Source organism: Nuphar pumila, chromosome 5, assembly GCF_984573655.1.
Source record: "Nuphar pumila chromosome 5, dmNupPumi1.hap1.1, whole genome shotgun sequence".
NCBI classification, from domain to species: Eukaryota; Viridiplantae; Streptophyta; class Magnoliopsida; order Nymphaeales; family Nymphaeaceae; genus Nuphar; species Nuphar pumila.
This window is the reverse complement of record NC_143253.1, coordinates 22,428,650-22,448,213: the sequence shown is the minus strand read 5'-3', so window position 1 is coordinate 22,448,213 and position 19,564 is coordinate 22,428,650. Positions and strand designations below refer to the sequence as shown.

Here is a 19,564-nt window from a genome sequence, read left to right as displayed (position 1 = left end):
GCCATTGACCCACCGATTTGCAGCTCTCGCACCTACATCGCATGTGGCTAAAGACCATGTCCTTCTTTAGAGTCCAAAGTGGAGATTTCGGCTCTGCTACATAATTTTTGCAGTGGGCAATTGCGCCTAGCGGTGCTTTATGCACCAAAATTTTATATTGGTCTTTACTTTCTCCTGGGGTTGACTGGCTTCTCGAGTGTATTTTATAGACTAAGGGACCAACCCCCCGCTCTCGATTCTTAGCCTGGTTAATTTTGCACGACAGTGTCCAAATGGACAACTTCCTTAAAAATATGAGTTTTCGATATCCTAGTAGGTGTGTGCTTTGCCAAGAGGCGGAAGAGTCCACCTACCATCTGCTCTAAGCTTGCCCAATCTTTGTGGACCTTTTTAAAGCACATGAAATAAGTCGAATGTCATTATGAGACAAGAGTCTTTAGCTCTAGACCTTCTGTTGGCCCCCCCATGGATTCGAAGTTGTAAGCGGTGGAGGCTGATCTGAAGAACTTGGCTTCTAACTACCTGGTGGGCTGTTTGGATAGCTCGCAATAATGTGATTTTCTGTCAAATTTCGGTTCTCTTCAATAAGCTCGTTCATTGCATCCCGGCTGATGTTTACACAATCTTGCGCTTGTTCTCCGATGTTCTCCCCCACCCACCTGCTGCTCTCTTCTCATCAAGACCCTGACTTATCCTGGTGTTTTGTGTTTGCCTTCCGACTCTCGACTCGCTGTTTTGGGTTTTTTTGCTTCCTGTCTGTTGTATTTTGTTTTTCTTTGTTCATGGGCTCAATTTTTTGTTGATTCCTTGCTATCGTAATGTTGACCCTTCTTTCGGCTCTCTCTCTCCCTCTTTTTCTCTCCTCTCTCTATCTGTTCACAGGCCGGCCAATGCTCTCTCTCTCTCTCTCTCTCTCTGTGCTCACTGTTTGGCTTTGTGGCGTTTCAGGAGAGGGAGGGCGAGGATCTGGAGTACTTTAGCGTTTATGGATACTAGCAAGTTTACTTAAGAGGCGGGTATTAGATCTTCCTTCCTTTTGTATCCCTTTTTCTTTAGATTGAGCTTGCGGGTGTCTAATTTTTCTGAATTTTTTAGTTTTTTTATTGAATGCAATCCTTATTCTTCAATTGGTGTGAGGTGGGTTTTAACTTTTCAGTATTGGTGTCTTTTGTGATGACTTCTTTTATAGGTTTTGATGCATTTAATGTAAATTATACGATAATTGATGAAAAATCCTAAGCTTTAATACAGTATTTCAGTTATTCTTTTGGTATATATGTTTGTTGACTTAAGTGTGCCTCTTTATGTAGTGAGGGTGACCTTTTCCAGGCTTGCGGGTCTCTTTGGCAATCACTCATGGCTAGTGCACTATGCCTGTAATTGTAAAATTTTTGACGAAATAATACTTTTTATGGTTAATAGAAAAGCTTTTGGGTATTTTGATTGTTGATACATTACTTGAGAGCCTTGTTGCAGATTGCTCTTGCCACCAATTTATTTATTTATTTTTGGGGAGAAATATGAAGATATTATTAATAGTCAGCATATAAGATGAAGAGAATTTGATATATAAACAAACAAAAAATCAGAAAAATTTACAGGTGAGAGTAGAGAATCTAGAGGGACTTAATAAAAGGTCCCAGAAGTCGGGTTCCAATCCATGATAAATCTTGGTTTGGCCAAGCAGAGTAATGCATATCTGATTCAGTGGCCAGAATAATGCTACCCACGTCACTTTTCCTATCTTTGAACATCCTGACATTCCTTTCTTTCCAGATCTGCCACGAAACGGAGGAAATCCAACATTTCCACACCCATCTCCATTTCTTGGAAAATTTGACAAAATGCAGGACCAAAACCAAAGCCCTTAGGCTTGACCCTGAAAAGTCCTTCATGCTTAAATCTTTCCAAGCTAATCTAAATATTAGTTGGAAGAAATGACAAGAACATAATAAATGCACAACAGTCTCCACATCTTGCTCCCACATACAACATCGGTTTGGAAACTGCACCCCCCATTTCTGAATATGATCCAGTGTGTTGACATGGCCAGCTAACAAGGTCCATACGAAGAACTGTGCCCGAGGCGAAGGACCTACACCCCAAATCGAACCCCTCGACAACCACTCCATACTAGGCTCTAAACTTGCAGCATAACATGAAGCGACTGTGAACTCACCATTCGAAGTGAGGGACCATTTGGAACCTGTCCCATCATCGAAGAAGACTAGAAAAGAGGAGAAAGTCTCAAAGGATTTAGATATTGCCTTCCACATGGGGGAACCTCTTTTCCAAGATTATTGCTCAAACCAATCTGAAGGTGAAACCCCCAAGTTGTACCTCTTGCATCAAAAAATCCAAAAGAGGCAATTCGTCAATTGCTAAGCGCCACCACCACTGGACACGAGAGTTATATTGAAAATTGATAGCCTTTTTATGCCTAATCGGCCTCGCTCAATAGGGGATGATGTATTTTTCCAATGGATGAGAAATTTAGAGGGACCCGAACCATCCCAAAGGAACTTCTAGAAGATTCTAGTACTTCTTGTTTCACATTTTTTTTGGCAAGAGAAATAAAGATAAGTGGTTAAGCATCAATCCATTCAACACATAAGCCATCCCATGTTTCAATTCTTGACAGAATTCTCTCCTCGATAGCTAGCTAAACATCTTGCATGGGTCTTTTTTGAAGATTTTTTAGTGCCAAATAATCCATTGGGAGTGGCGATTTACTACAACCAAAAAGAATTTCAGCGGGTCGAACATGGCTTGGGATTGCGTTGAGGACTTCTAATTTGCACTTGCTTTCACTGATCTTTAAACCAGAGACTGGTTCAAAGGCCCTTAGTAAAGTCCAAATGCGAGTTGGAGTAATGGTAGATCCTTAATACCATGAAGAGGGGAGATGCTGAATAAATCCCGAAGCCAGAGCCTTTTTAAACATGACATTTAATGCTTCACCCACAATATTAAAAAGGAGGGGCGATAGAGGGAGGGCAGCCTTGATGAAACCCAATCTTCATCTTGAAATAGGAACCCCGTTCACCATTAACGGAGACTGCAATTTGGGCCAAAGATACTAATTCCATAATCCAAGAAATAAAGATGGTGGGGATGCCCATGTCACTCATATATAGTTGCAGGAAGTCCCAGCTTACTGTATCAAAGGCCTTGAAAATATCAAGTTTAAGGATAAAGAAAGACATACTTGATTTTGTGAGAGAATGAATCACTTTGTTTTCCAAAAAGATCCAATCATGTAAAAGTCGACCCTTTAGGAAAGGAGACTGGCTTGAAATGGATCGATGAAAGCACACCTTTGAGCCTTTTTGTGAGTACCTTCGCTAAGATTTTATAGGTGCTATTCAGGAGGAAAATGGGTCTGAACCTTGTAATGTCTTCGGCATATAAATCCTTTGGGATCAGGATGAACTATGAGCGGTTGATCTCTCTAAGCAAGGAACCATGAGCAAAAAAATCTGAAATGAAAAGGAAGAGGTCCTCCTTGCAATTGTCACAAAAACGCTTGAAAAAGTGGATAAGAAAGCCATCGAGGTCAGGGGCCTTATCTGATGGAAGTGACCAAACCGCAGATTTGATTTCCTCGATGTTGATGGGTAGTATCAATTCATTAGCAGACACCGTGAAAACCGTGGCAAAGGGCTGATTTACCAACCATCCCAAAGAGATTCCCGGATCACCACATAAATTTCTAAAATAATTGGTTATGTCAAGAATCAATTCTGGACCTTCTAATACATGAGAATTGAATCAGATTAAGGGGCCTTCTGTGCAAAGCTCTAAGACGAAAACATTTGTTGTTTTGCTCCCCACTTTGTAGCCAATTGATTCTGGACTTTTGTTTCCATTTTATCTCATCCCAGATACGCCAAATATGAATGGATTTTTTAAGTTCTGAAAGACGTCCCTTGAGTTGGTCAGAATTTGGGTCAAGAGGATTAATGAAATCTACCTGTTTCTGCAATTCAGAGTGATCTAGCCCCTATTTATGAATTTCATCAAATCTGAATCCCCCATGTTTTAGCACCCATTTCTTCATAGAACCTTGCATTGCCTTCATTTTTTTTAAAAGAAGGAATGTTGCCCATCTTCCATCAACCCAACACGCCCACCATTCAAACGCCACAATATCAAATCCTGGCACAGAGATTCACCTGTCTTCAAATCTAAATTTCTTTCTTGGCTTTAGATCCTACCAAATTTCATTAAAATTGCTCCATGATCAGAAACAATACGTGGGCAAATGGTTACCGTGAGGTCATGATACGAATCCACAAAACCCATGGAGGCGATGGCCCTGTCAAGCTCCATTAGACATGGCATATTTCGCTTATTGGATCAAGAGTAAGCTTGTCCCCAATAAGGAATATCATATAGGGTGCAACTATAGAAAAAAATGTTGAAATCCTGCATTGATCTAGTTGATTTGACAGGGAGGTTGCATTCATCAGAAGAACACAGACAATTGAAATCCCCAAGGATACACCAATGAGAGGGAGCATGAGCAACAACTTGAAACAATTCATTCTGCATGTTTTATGGACAAAGTAGTGGGACCATATACTACTGTCAGACGTAAAGGAGCCTTGAGGAACGCTCCAAAGATGCTGATTGATAATGAGTAATCGCCTGAAATTTACAGAGTACCCACCAGTCAGACTGCCAAAGAGTTATTAATTCAAGTTTTGATTCAACGAACGCCAGAAAATCCGAACATAGATCTTTCCTCCAATTAGCAAGGTATAGCTGCCTCTCTTTGGAATTGAGGCCTCTTGCATTTCAAACTATAACTTTCATTGGGAAAGGGAGGAAATTTTCCTAGCCCGGCGGGTAACACGTCCATCATTTAGGCTTGAGATGATGGCAGCCGCTGAAGGTCAGAGGTTTCTAATTTTCCTCCTGAGCTTCGAAAGGCGAAGACACTTTCGAGTGTTTAAGAATTCCAAATTCCAATTTTGAAATTTGGATTTCAGCTCTTCTTGAATCTCATTGGCACGGTCATGAGAGATTGAAAAATCCAAAGATCCAAAAGCTTGGAATACCGAGGAGCCAAGAAATGATAGGACGTCGACGTCAGGGGGGCAGACTGTGAGTGGGTGAGAGCGAAAACGAAAATCTGGGTTGAATCTTGAAGAGAGGCAATGAAGGCCCCTTGGGACAAAGAAACGTTGAAAAAGGAAATAATAAATGAAGAAGGAATGTTGGTAGGAAGGGAATCACCAGCTTCCACGATAGCCAAGACTCTCGTCTGTTGGGCTTCGTCCGTCCCCTCGGCGTCAGTCATCCCAGCTGTCCAGGGTGTCCCGTGAAGAAGAACATGTGGCTTTCCAGCTTCATCCTGCTTGGCCATGGACGCATAAACCACCTCCAAAGGCTGTTCAGCAACCGTAATGGACGGTGCACCCAGCTTGCCAACTTTCAAAGTCCGTCAGACAACAAAGGAGGATGAATGGCGATGCTTCAGTAGGATAGGAACAAGAAAAGATCCGAATATGATGGAGTTGGGGATTGCAAATGTGTGCTGGTTTCGAAACCGAAGGACTTGAATATGGGACATTTGAGGATTTTGACAGTCGGCTTCAGACGACTAGCAAGTTTGGATTGTTTTTGCCTACCTCCAAGCTGACTTGCGTCGATGAAAATTCAGGAAACGACATCTCCCACACCACCAATCCCCAGGCCAGGCCCAGGTCAAACACCAATCTTTGATGCATATGTTCTTTGAGTAAACCGGCATCCATGAATCGTCATCTTCAAATGGACACTCTAGGTAGAAGTAGGGGAAGGACAGAGAAGCCCTTAAGTTTGCCTTCCTTAGCACAGACAATGGAATGCGCCAGATGAAAGATTGTGTCAGCGACCAATCCAAAGATCCAACATCCAAACAGTCTTTGATCGTTCTAGTGAGTTTCAGGAAAAGATCCTGATTAAATTATGAATTGAAAATGCTATTAGGTGTCATACGTTCTAGAATCCCGCCAAGGTTTGAGAGCCAACCTTGGTTAATTATTCGCGTTTGTCTCCAATGAATACCCCAAGTGCACTCTTCTGATAGCGGCAGGATGGGTCCAGACGAGGCACGTCCAGCCGATGTAGGCCACCTGCGGTTGGCCTGACGAAGATAGGAACGTCCATCGTGAGATCTTCAATCCTCACTGCACTTGAACCAGCGTTGATGACGACGACCTTTCCTCTGCGATCTTGGCATCCTCTCTCTCTGTCTGTAGGGACTCCCTCTTTCGAGCACAAGAGAATTGTCATCTTTTGTTATGATGGTTGGTTACCTTTGGTGAAGATTAGATTTTGCTTCCATATTAGTTTTAAATTGTTGTCCGAAGTTGTTTGACGCTAAGGGTTTGTAATTGTAAAACAGGTGGTAACTTTAGGGAGTCGTGAGCTTTGATTGGTTTTTCTGATTTTTCATGTGTAAGTTCTGAAGTTTGTTGTTCTAAATAGCTAGTAAAAGTTGGTGACTTGATGACCCCTAAAAATATGTTTTGGACTAGTGTTTTAGGGGTTTTGTATTTTGTTGTTACTTATTGAGTGAAATCATGCTAAATTAGGGTTTTTTATCATTTATGATTTAGATTTTAGGGGTTTTTATTTTAATTGTTAATTTTGTAAATTATAAACTGAAAGCATGTTATATTTGATTTTTTTTCTCATGTATGATTTAGATTTTAGAAGTTTTGCATTTTAATTCATATTTTTGTTATTTATTGAGTAAAGAATGCATGCTAAATTCATTTTTTTTCAAATATGATTTATATTTTAGGAGTTTTGGATTTCAATTCAGTTTTTTATAACTTCTTGAGTGAAAACACGTTAAATCTGATTTTTTTCTTGTGTATAATTTAGATTTTAAGGATTTTATATTTTAATTGCTAATTTTATAATTTATTGAGTTAAAACATGCTAAATCCGATTTTTTCTTATGTATGGTTTAGATTATAAGGATTTTGTATTTTAATTGCTAATTTTATAATTTTTTAAGTGAAATTATGTTAAATCTGATTTATTTTTTCAAGTATGATTTAGATTTTAGGGGTTTTGCATTTTAAGTATGATTTATGATTTTTCAAGATTTTGAGTTTAAAGGTTTTGCATTTTTAAGGGATTTTTTTTCAAGTATGATTTATTAAATTTGAGTTTTGAATTATTTTTAGTATAATTTTTAGTACAATTTTTTTTAGTATACTAGTAAAAAAAATTCTCTTAGCTACTTTTATTGGCAAACTTCTTTAGTGTGACAGTAAAAAATAATTTATTGGCACTATTATAGCGCCAATAAAAGCATATTTTTTGGCATTATTTTAGCCCCAAAAAAGATATTTTTCTACAGTATTTTTGCGGCGGTAAAAGCTCATTGACTGATGCTATGCATTAATGCTAATAAATGTTTTTCTGACAACAATTTTATTGGTGCAACTACTGGCACTCTAGCTGGTGCCTATCAAGGCCTTTACTGGCACTAGGCAGACTTTTGCAATTTAGTGCCATTAAAGGTCTGAATTTCTTGATATGCTTAGGATGCACTACAGCTGACCATCTATCTCAACATTTCTCGAGCATGCACCCATCTGAGAAAAAATCCAGGATGGTTGGTTGTCAAGAAGGTCGGCATATAATGTGAAGTCTTTTGTTAATAGGTTAAAAAAAAACTCAAAATAGAAGTGATGGTGGCAAATTGTGGATGGTGTCTATTGAATAGCTAGCTCTGATGTTTCATTAGTTAAATAATTGTGACTCTATATATACTAGTTTGATACGAGAGAGGTTCCTTGAAAATATTGTTTTAATGAATCAAAGGACAAGTAACCATTCAAAGGACAAGAAGTTTTTATTAGTTTTAGATGATGTGTGGGATGATGGATGGTGGAATGAGTTGATAAGTCTTTGGCAAGGTGGCTGATCACCACGAGGCAGATGGAAGTTGCTAAAAGAATGGAGCTTTGCCCACTTGCACGAGTTGAGATGCTTACCTGAGAAACAAAGTTGGCCTCACATACTGCTGCATATTCCCCATGGATGTGTTGGAATAAAGTAAAGATATATGCAGCAACACTATAAAATATTAACTTAACAATGGAGTAAAATATTGAAAATCTTTAACACAAAGTAAAAACAAAAGGAGAGAGATTACACTTCTCGTACAACCTCCAAGACCTCTATTTATAGCTAAAAAGGTAAACCTATAACTGTCACTTCCTCATTAATAGCCACTACTCATGACCCATTTATAACTTATGAATTACATAACTTACTCCTTAAGTTTAAGAACCACAACACAATCGTGGATTCTAAAACGTCTCTAACGCATACCCACTAACCCATGACTTATGGTTACCCATTCACGTAACCCCCTTTTGCATCATATTCTATCACTCCCCCTTGATGCAAAACTCGATACACCTAAAGTGGATCTGAATTTCACAAACTTTGAATAGCTAAGTGCTTTTGTAAATCCATCTGCAATTTGGTCATTTGTAGAGCAATATTTCATTGCTACAGCTCCATCTGCAACAGCTTGTCTGATAAAATGATGAGGTAACTCAATATGCTTGGTTCGTCCATGGAACACATGATTCTTTGTCATGGCAATGGTTGCTTGATTGTCACAATAGAGTTCGGTTGCATTCGCTTGTTCTTGATGCAAGTCTGCCAAAATTCTTCTTATCCAAATAGCTTGACATACAGTTGCATTTGCAGCAACATACTCTGCTTCTGAAGATGAAAGTGCCACTGTTGCTTGCTTCTTTGACATCCATGACACGGCTCCTGATCCAAGATTAAAGATGAATCCACTTGTGCTTTTCCTGTCATCTACAAAACCAACCCAATCACTGTCAGTAAAGCCAGTTAATTTAAACTCAGGATTTGATTTGTACCAAATCCCATAATTAGTGGTAGCTCGAATATAACGAAGGATCCGTTTTGCTGCTCCAAGTTGATGTATCGTTGGACATTGCATAAACCTTGAAATTAGGCCAATAGGAAATATGATATCTGGACGAGTCTGTGTAAGATACATTAGCCTTCCAACCAAACTTCTATACAACCGTTCATCAGCCTTCATAGTACCATCATGTACTGATAATTTCTCATTAGTATTCATGGGAGTGGAACACGGCTTGCATGACACCATGTTAAACTTCTCAAGTAAGTCTAAAGCATATTTTTCTTGAGAAATAAAAATACCATCAACACTTTGTTGAACTTGAAGTCCAAGAAAATAGTGTAACAACCCTAAATCTGACATTTCAAATTCATGCATCATGTCCTCTTTAAATTCTTCAAAAAGTGTACTTGACGAGCCTGTATAAATTATGTCATCTACATAAACGCAGACAATAAGAAAGTCAGTACCTGATCCTTTTACATATAAAGTGTGCTCACTCTCACTTCTGTGAAATCCTCTTTGCATTAGATATGAGTCCAATCTCCCATACCAGGCTCGTGGTGCCTGTGTAAGGCCATAAAGCGCCTTTTTTCAACCTGTACACCTTCTCTTCCTTCTCTTTAACAATAAATCCTTGAGGCTGGCAAACATATACCTCTTCTTCCAATAACCCATTCAAAAATGTTGATTTTACATCAAATTGAAAAACTGACCATTTCATATGAGCTGCTAATGCCAAAATAATTCTAACAGTTTCAAAATGTGCAACAGGAGAAAAAGTTTCTGAAAAATCTACTCCAAATTCTTGAGCATACCCCTTAACGACTAACCTTGCTTTATATTTTTGCACGCTCCTATCTGCATTATATTTAACCTTGTAAACCCATTTCACACCAATAGCATTTTGACCTGTGGGTAAATCTACAAGTTCCCAGGTATCATTTTTCTGAATGGCTACCATTTCTTCTTCCATGGATTTTACCCATTCTTGTTTCTCACTAGCATCCTCGTAGCACATAGGTTCTTCAACCAACAAGGCAAAAGTACACGATTCATAAATCTCTTTTATGGATCTTACCTTTTTAGGTGGTGAGTCTATGTCCTCATTATCACCATTGTTTTGAGACATACTTGTTGAAGCTTCCAATGTTTTATCAGATGCAAGGGGAATGACCTCCATTTTTGACTTATCTGCATCTTGATTCCAAGTCCAAGAGCTTAATTCATCAAAAATAACATCACGACGAATGATTAAACTCTTAGATGTTGGATTATATAATCGATACCCCTTTGTTGTGTCACTATAACCAACAAAAATGCATTTTTCACTTTTCTTATCCATCTTGCTACGATCACTATAATCGATCAAGGAATAAGCAACACAACCAAAAATTCTTAAATTACTTACATTTGGCTTCCGCTGCCACCACGCCTCATATGGAGTCATGTTACGCACAACTTTTGTTGGAGATATATTGAGTAAGTATACTGCTGTGTTCACGACTTCAGCCCAAAATTCATTCGGGAGTTGTTTTTCAGTCAACATGCTCCTTGCCATTTCTACAACTGTACGGTTTTTCCGCTCAGCTACACCGTTTTGTTCTGGTGTTTTTCTTACTGTTAGCTGCCTGCGAATTCCATTCCTTTTGCAAAACTCTTCAAAATCATTAGACAAAAATTATCCCCCTCTATCTGTGCGTAGACACTTTATGACATGCTCACTATCCTTTTCTGCAAAAGCCTTGAACTCTTGAAATTTTTTAAATGCTTATGATTTTTGAGAGAGAAAAAACACCCAACTCATGCGAGTAAAGTCATCAGTAAGCAATAAAAAATATCTACTATTATTTAAGGATGGAGTATTCATGGGACCACAAAGATCTGCATGAACTAACTCAAGGGGCTTTCTAGCTCTCCACGCCTTTCCGATGGGAAATGATAAACGATGTTGCTTCCCATATATGCACCCTTCACAAATTCCATCATTACACGTTATACTAGGCAATCCCAAAACCATGTTTTTGGTTCTTAGTATTTTTAGCCCATTATAATGTAAATGGCCATATCGTAAATGTCAAAGATGTGATGACTCATCCTCTTTACCAATTAAAGCAACATCATTCACGTGTGTAAATTCAAGAGGGAACATTCTATTAGGTGCCATCTTGACTCTTATAAGAGGTTCAGTGTCCATTCTCCTTTTTCTAATTTCACATATTCCATCATAAAAGTTAAGTGCATACCCATTCTCAATTAATTGTTCAACACTCAATAAATTGTATGATAAACCAGGTATATAATAAACATCATGAATCATTCTTTTATTACCTGATTTAACATCAACTTCAATAGTTCCCTTGCCTTCACTTTGTACCTCTTTGTTGTTTCCAAGACGAACATTCATTCTCATGGACTCATCAATATTGTGAAAAAGTCTTTTTTCACCTGTCATGTGGTTACTACACCCACTATCTAGAAACCACATATAATTAACCTTGGTTTCAAATTGTGCAAGGAAAAGATTACCTTGTTCTTGTTCTTCAGCAACATTAACTTGCTTTTTTGATTTCTCCCAACACCTTGCTTCCACGTGCCCATACTTCTTGCAATAATGACATTGTTTGTCTTTATAATTTGGCCTTTGATTGCTTCCATTGTGCCGACCCATTTCAAATCTTCCACGACCACGATATCCTCCTCTACCTTTTCCTCTTCCTGGATATTTATTCTCTAAGGTACCTTCGCCACTTGTTTGCTTGTTAGAAATTTCTACCTTGGCCTGAAATGCATGTTCAATGCTTTTTTCGGTTGACCTGTTCAATCTAGCTTCATGTGCCAAAAGAGAACCCATTAATTCGTTAATCGAATAATTATTCATATCCTTAGATTCCTCTATAGCTGTGACGACATGATCAAACTTTGGTGGCATGCTTCGTAGGATTTTTTCTACTACTTTTTTATCATCAATTATTTCTCCGAATGTTCTCATTTGATTTACAGTAGTAGACATTCTAGAAAAGAAATCTTGCACAGGCTCATTTTCTTTCATTAGCAGGGTCTCAAAATCTCTACGAAGTGTTTGGAGTTTTACAATAGTTACCTTACTATCTTCATGATAGGCTTCCTTCAAAATAGTCCATGCTTCCTTCGACTTGGTGGCTGCCGCAATTCGAGGAAAAATACTTTCAGTCACGGCTTGCTGCAAAACGAGAAGAGCCTTGGCATCTCTCTTACGCAACTCCTTTACTTCACTTGCTGCCTTTTCTGTTGCTTTTGAACTTTGTGTCTCTACAAAACTATTTTCAACTAGATCCCAAAGATCTTGAGAAATGAAAAACGTCTTCATCTTAATACTCCAAAATTCATAATTTTCTCCATTAAAAATGGGTACCAAGGCATGTGAGAGATTTATAGAGTTCAGATTTGTACCGTTAGACATCGTGAATTACACCACGTAATTACCAACCAACTTGAAGATCCAGCTTCGGCAATGATCTTCGCAATGCTCAAACACACCCAACTTAATCGAACCTGGGGCTCTGATACCAAACTTGTTGGAATAAAGTAAAGATATATGCAGCAATACTATAAAATATTAACTTAACAATGGAGTAAAATATTGAAAATCTTTAACACAAAGTAAAAACAAAAGGAGAGAGATTACACTTCTCGTACAACCTCCAAGACCTATATTTATACCTAAAAAGGTAAACCTATAACTGTCACTTCCTCATTAATAGCCACTACTCATGACCCATTTATAACTTATGAATTACATAACTTACTCCTTAAGTTTAAGAACCACAACACAATCGTGGATTCTAAAACGTCTCTAACGCATACCCACTAACCCATGACTTATGGTTACCCATTCACGTAACCCCCTTTTGCATCATATTCTATCAGGATGCTATCATGAGGAAGGAGAGATATAGAGGCCTTGGTTGGCTGTAGCTTGATCCAAGCTGTAGAGGATGGCTACACCTTGCATGATATTGTTCATGATTTTGCTCTCTACATAAGAGGTGACGAACTTGTAAGTTCTGATCTTTTGAAGACTGGCACTGTTTCTGATCGTGCACGCATTTTCTCATCAGTGGAAGGTTTTTCCGTGGCATTGGTAAAACAAGACAAGCATTGCTAAAACAAGACAAATTACGAACATTAGTATGGCATCGGATTGATTGTTTTCCCACCAGTAAATCTGTTGGTTTTAGGTGGTTAAGGGTGTTACACTTGAGCAATGGTAATATCTTGGAATTGCCAGAGTCCATTGGGGATTGAATGCTTTTGAAGTGCCTTATACTTTCAGGCACGAAAATGTTCCGGTTGCCTGAGTCCATCACTAAACTTGGCGATCTGCAAACACTGGACCTTAGTTGTAGTCATGTAAAGAGACTTCCTGAAAGGATTTAAAGGAGTTGCATGACTTGAATAATTTAAGAGGACATTCGACTATAAAGCACATAGAAAGGGTTGGCAGCAGTGAAGAGGCTAAACAAGCTCAATTAGAAAGAATAGGCTATCTTCTGAGTGTGCAGGAATAGTGGAATTTAGTAAAGCTTTTTTAGAGAAAGTAGAGCATGTGTATGAAGAGCTCCGAGCTCCGAGCTCCGAGCTCCAATGTACATCGAAGAACTTGACATAACATGCTACGCAGGTGTCAAGTTTCCCACCTGGATAAGCTCCCCACAACATACCATTGTTTGAAAGAAATCACCTTATGTGATTGCAGATTCGTGGAATCTCTGCCCAGCCTAGGGAATTTGCCCAACCTTGTGAGGCTAGAAATAAGTGATGTCATGGTTAGGGTGTTTGATGCTACTTCTGACAATGTTAGTGAACAAGTTGGTTTTCCCAAATTAGAAAAATTACAGTTGATAAATATGCCGAGCGTGGAGGAATGGTTGTTTAGTGAAGGGAAAGGAACCATGCCTCGCCTTCGATGGTTAAAAATTCATAACTGCCCACAGTTAAGGGTACTGCCATTCCTCTCAACCCTGGAGGAACTAAATATCAGAGGCAAGTATAACTGGGAAGGGTGGCCTATGGAAAAAGAAAGAAAGATGCCATATCTAAAAAGGATGGATATTGATGGCTAGCCTCATTCAAAATTGAAGCACTTGCCCAATTTTAGAGGATTTGAGGATCAGTAATTGACATCGGCTGGTTGAATCGCCGTGCTCTCTTGCACTAGCAAAGCTGTCAATAGAAAGTTGCAGCAGGGCATGCTTTCCATGGGATGCCAAGTGTGAGCTGTGGAACTTGAAGAACATGGAAATCATCGATTCGCTTAAACTCGCGCCGCTGCTCGATAGGCTTCAAGATATGAAAGAACTCAGGTCTTTGGTTCTGTGTCGCATGTCAGACTTGACTATGTTACTGAGAGGAAGCTTCCAGTGCTTGAGAAAATTCGAGTCACTGAGGATTGAAGACTGCCCAAATCTTAATTCACTGCTCGATGGGTTGCACCACCCAAGGTTCAAGACTCAAGAGACTGACGTTAAGGAATCTGCCTCAACTTGAGTCATTGCCTTTGACATTGTTGGATAACGTGAAAGGACTGAAAGAGCTGGACCTGGGTCCTAAGCTCCAGCCTGTGCAAGTGCAGGGGCTTCTGCAGCGCCTAAAGTTAACAAGAATGAGGAGACTGAGAATTGGCAGCGTCCAAGACCTGGAAATGAGTTGGTTCAAGGGCTTGATGACAGACATGAATCAGCTTGACGTGCTTGTTATAGAAGATTGTGCCGAGCTGGCGCCGATCGTGCATGTGCTGAAACAACATCATCTTCCCAAGCTTCAAGTTTTGCAAATTGGCTGCTCAGCTGATTCGAGACTGCATGCTTGGCAATGGGCAGACGTTCCTCACATGTTCATTGGTCATAGACTCTGGAGATGAGCAACAAACTGAGTGTGTTGGTACGCTCGAATAACAGGGTGGATGCTTTAACTGTCAGGGTATTGCCCGGCCTCGACTCGTTACCGGAATGGACACAACAACTACATCAACTTGAATATTTGGTAGTTGAGAACAGTGGCAAGCTCACTGTTTTGCCGGATTGACTGGGCAGATTATCCAAACTAAAACGTCTGCGGCTCAGTAAGCTACTAGAGTTGAGCAGCCTACCTGATGCAATGACAGGTCTTAGCCAATTTGAAGCAGTTTGCATTGATTCATGTCCAACGTTGAGTTCCCTAACGGATGGGGTGCAACGCCTCCCACAATTTCATTATTTGTATGTCTCCGGATGCGATCCTTCAGTTAAGTGGTGTCAAAAGGAAGATTTACACAAGATCATCCCTGATTTAGATCTCAGTAACAAAGATGAAAAAAAAACAGGATTCTCTGGCATCAGGTTAGGTTGCGAAGTTGAAATTATTCTTTCCAAGAGTCGCCTCAACATATTTTCAGTTACGCAGCACCTAATTGTTTGTTTATCACATTAAGATATTTTTTGATAACTTTTTAGATTTGTAGTTTATGTATTTTTTAGCATTCTAAAATATTACATGTGGTGGTTTTTTCTAATTTCCTCAAGAAAGAAAATTTCTAATTTATTGCAGAACATTTTTCATCGAGTTTAGTATGATTGCTCTGCTTATTGTTAATCCTTGTTGGATTCGTACCTGATTTGTGCATTTTGGCCTTAATTTCTGTACTTATAATGTTGTATTGAAAAAAAGGAACACAGAGTCATGCCTTCAACCTATACAGAAATGAATTACCCATGTATGTAATTGATCTATCAACAATCTAGAGCTATTTACAGAACAAATTTATCGACGGGACAGGATTTGCGGAGAAGCTGTAGATTTTAAGGACCCCCTGTCAATTCAAAGTTAACAAGAACTTGTCCGCTAAAGAATTTCTTCCCTATGGTTCTGATCTTGATCCAGCAAAGATTAATCTCTTGTAAACAAGTGCGAACATCTGAGCGAGCTTGAGCAGGCAAATATCTGAAAGATTAACTGTAATCTCAATTTCAAACCTATAAACAAAAAGGGAGCCGATTTGGAAAATTTACCTTCTTTAAAGCTAACCTTCCACTAGTTTTTTTCAATGTCTAAAGGACAGATCTATCTATTTCATGATCTATTAATTTGCAAAAGTCTATGACAAATACTACTTTTGTACATTTGTTTCAAACATGACGAGAAAGAAATAAATATTCACAATTAAAATCATAAAAAGTATACTTACCAAATTTTCCCAGCCAATGTTCCGCCACAGTTCTAGTAAAGTCCCAACATCCTTAGCTCTGTCACATGTTCACATTCTAGTTTAGGAGGATCTTTATTGTCTTCCCGATTTTCAACCACATATTCCTGATTGTTTCAATATTAGCATCAGAGTTCTCCAAAGCAATGACTCACGAATGCATAAACACAAGAAACATGAGATGCGATAATAGCATGCTTTTGACAAAGCATCCCAACCGTAAATCAGGGAAATGGAGCATCACCTTTGTTAGTTCCTGTTTGGCAAGAACATGGTAATGACGTTCAGTGATCTTATGCCCACATATCATGGCTATCAAGAATCCATAGAGCAATCCCACCAAGATGATAGACACAGCTAGACAAATCAAATAAAAAAGAAATGTAAAGATGAAGAAATATAATGCAAAAATATAGTGCTTGTATATGGTGTTTGTAACTACCCGAAGCTACGTCGCGGGCCTTCACTTCTAAGCCCGTGACAGCTCCAATGCTTAATTATATTGTGTGTGTATGCATCATGTATGTGAATATACGAAGGTTGATGTTAACACTTTTGGATATCCACACTATCAACAGAAAATACTGAAATATGGTTCGCTAGAATTAAAATTTTGTTTATCAATAAAGCATTAGCACTTATTCAGCCACCTTTTTCTTTTTCCCTTTCACGAGTCGAAGTGCTACTAATTTATCACTTTTCAAGCTTCTCGGAAGGAAAAGTCATTCAGGAGACCGGACCAGCAACTAGGGCCTCCTACCTTTCCATGAACTTTGACACAAGTATATACAATGTGCCTCACCTTATAACATTGACAAGCAATACATTTGAACAAAGATAGCATACCTAAGACCCAAGGCCGCACTGGGTGTAATACCCATAAATTTTCTAGGATTTTAATGGGAATTATTCGGGTATTTCTTGGATAATTAATTGGCGATTAATTATCAATAATATCTCTATATTTAATTAAGATTATTTGATTGTTGATTTTATGAAAATCAGTGAATTTCAAATATTTGGCAATTATATCTATTTAAACATTTAATTGGGAAATTCAAGAGGTGTAAAATGAATTATCAGGATCTGGATCTCAGGAAAGATCCAGATTGATCAACCCAAGTGTTCAAGATTGGATCTAGCTGGTGGACCCAATCCAAAATTAAATTATTAAGTTTGGATCTGGGAGAGCATCCAAACTAAAACAAATCCTTTGTGAGTTTGGAGATTTTGGATCTCCATGTGATTCAAATCAACCCAAATGAGTCTGGGTCAGTCATCAAAGGGATTTAGATCCATTGGAGATCCAAATGAATCTCTCTCTAAAGTAAAAAGTGTTTTGGATCCATTTGAAGACCCAAATAGATCCCACTAAGAAAGTAAATTCTTGGATCCATTTGAAAACCCAAATGGATCTCTCTAAGGTATTTTGGATCCTTTTGGAAACCCAAATAGATCCCGATGAGTATTTTGAATCCATTTAAAAACCCAAAATAGATCCTGCTAAATAAAAAGTATTTTTGGATCCATTTGGAAACCCAAATGCAACCTGCTAGTATTTTGGATTCATTTGGAATGAATTCCACTAAGAAAACAATATTTTGGATCTATTTGAGACCTAAATGGATCTCAATAGAGTTGTTAGATCCATTTGAGACCCGAATGGATCCCGTTAAAGGTAAATGGTATTGTGGATCCATTTAAGACCCAAATGGATCCCACTAAGTTGAATAGGGATTTGAATCCATTTAGAACCCAAATGAATCTCAATAAGATGATTTGGGTCCACTTAGGAACCAAATAAATCATATTGAGTATAATATAATATAATAAAATATAATATATATATATACATACATATATTGTAATGCCCCCAAATATTTAACTAAAAAATTTTGGAATACCACAGCGAAAGTGTTTTATTAATCTCTCAGTCAAATAATTTAGGCGGGTTAGAGGTGATAGCACAAACTTAATAACATTAGGCAAATTAAAATCTTGCCTTGAAATTTTGCAAGTCATAATTTACAAATTTAATGAATTTATTAAAGGCAAAGTTCCTCAGGACATCCAAAGAAGATATGGTCTCATGGCCCGTCCGCACGCCGACTGCAATTGCCCATCTTTATTTTTTTCCTGAAAAATATTAATTCAGAAGGGGTCAGACTACCCCGTCTGAGTAAGAAGCAAAATATCTATATGAATGTGCTCAGTGTCATGTGTACAAGTTTATGTGCAACACATGGATATAAGAAATGACAAACATTTAAACAATTTCTGAATGTACAATTCACAAAATTCAAGTATTTCATGATTTACTACATAAAGAAAAAACATTCATGAATGACATATCATAGGAATGAATCACATTTAGGTTATCATATTGGAATGTAAAGGAAAACATTGCTAAATTAAGCATCGTATGAGTGAATCACAAACCTATTATAACAAATGCAACATCAAATATTGTGTGTATACTTGAAGACTTTAAAAAGTGTATTGACTTTATGTTTCTCTTGTTAATTACCCTGTGGGTACGCACATGCATAGACATCGTAGCGGACCGAGACCATACAGGGGTTTATTATGCTCTTTTCAATTTATAACCCGTGTGACTAGCAGTACGGAGGTTCAAAGGGGACGGTCCATGACCGAGAGAATACTCCCCAATGGCTAGATCTAGAATTAAGATGAACCTTGAAAACTTTTGCAGAAGACTTGGATCTACCACCTAGGACACATTGGTAGTCCTGACCCCTTAACTCCGAGGACTGGGGTCCGGGTGAGACGCCTAGCTCTCACAAAAACTCGAATGTCCCACGACGTTGGTACCACCTACCCTCTCAAAGGTAGACCATGGGTCCAGTAACATACACCATCTTTCAGGTGTACCCAGAACCCTGAGAAACCGGTAACATATACTGTTTTTAGCTATACCCAGAATCCCGAGAAACTGATAACATATACCGTCTTTCAGGTATACCCAGAATCCCACAGTTAAGTTATATGTGCAGATATTACATTTTGTTTGTTGCTTTGTGCAAGTCATTGCACCACAAGGGATTTCCAAAATCCCAAACCCACACTCAGGGTCATTAAGTGTATGCATATACCAAATCAATGCCTAATATGCACAAACAATATTTCTTCTGAGTCGAGTACTTATACTCGCAGTATTTTAAAACATCATTTCTGAGCTAGGGTGTACGTTTCATACCCCACTGATTATGCACTCACATGGCATGTCTCAAGTATAACTTTTCATAAGTGCTTGTATGGCACTACAATGGTCCCGCAAGACCGCAAGCTCGGTTTTGAGCTTTCACATGATCATGGCATGACAATTGTCCTTTATTAGGCAAATTTTTGCAGAACAAGCATATATTAACTGATATAAAACATTTGCATACAACCACAATTCAATT

At 38.4% G+C, this 19,564-nt stretch overlaps 1 protein-coding gene across 1 annotated transcript; it reads right to left on the bottom strand.

The window, feature by feature from the left end:
• Positions 1-9,419: 9,419 nt before the first annotated feature.
• Positions 9,420-14,205, bottom strand: LOC149837092 (uncharacterized). Its single transcript, XM_090007967.1, has 5 exons — positions 14,082-14,205; positions 11,447-12,241; positions 11,249-11,365; positions 9,751-10,576; positions 9,420-9,666 (listed from the first exon to the last, which is right to left on the bottom strand). Exons 1-5 carry the CDS (start codon positions 14,203-14,205, stop codon positions 9,420-9,422), a joined length of 2,109 nt encoding a protein of 702 aa, XP_089864093.1.
• Positions 14,206-19,564: the final 5,359 nt, after the last annotated feature.

Excerpts from the sequence above, each read along its gene's own strand:
- LOC149837092 (XM_090007967.1), bottom strand. The coding sequence starts at position 14,205 with ATGATTTCCATGTTCTTCAAGTTCCACAGCTCACACTTGGCATCCCAT. Across the intron at positions 10,577-11,248 it reads TGAAGTTGATGTTAAATCAG|AGTTTTGCAAAAGGAATGGA; the intron begins GTAATAAAAGAA and ends ATGATTTTGAAG. Across the intron at positions 9,667-9,750 it reads GTGCAAAAATATAAAGCAAG|AATTATTTTGGCATTAGCAG; the intron begins GTTAGTCGTTAA and ends TGAAACTGTTAG.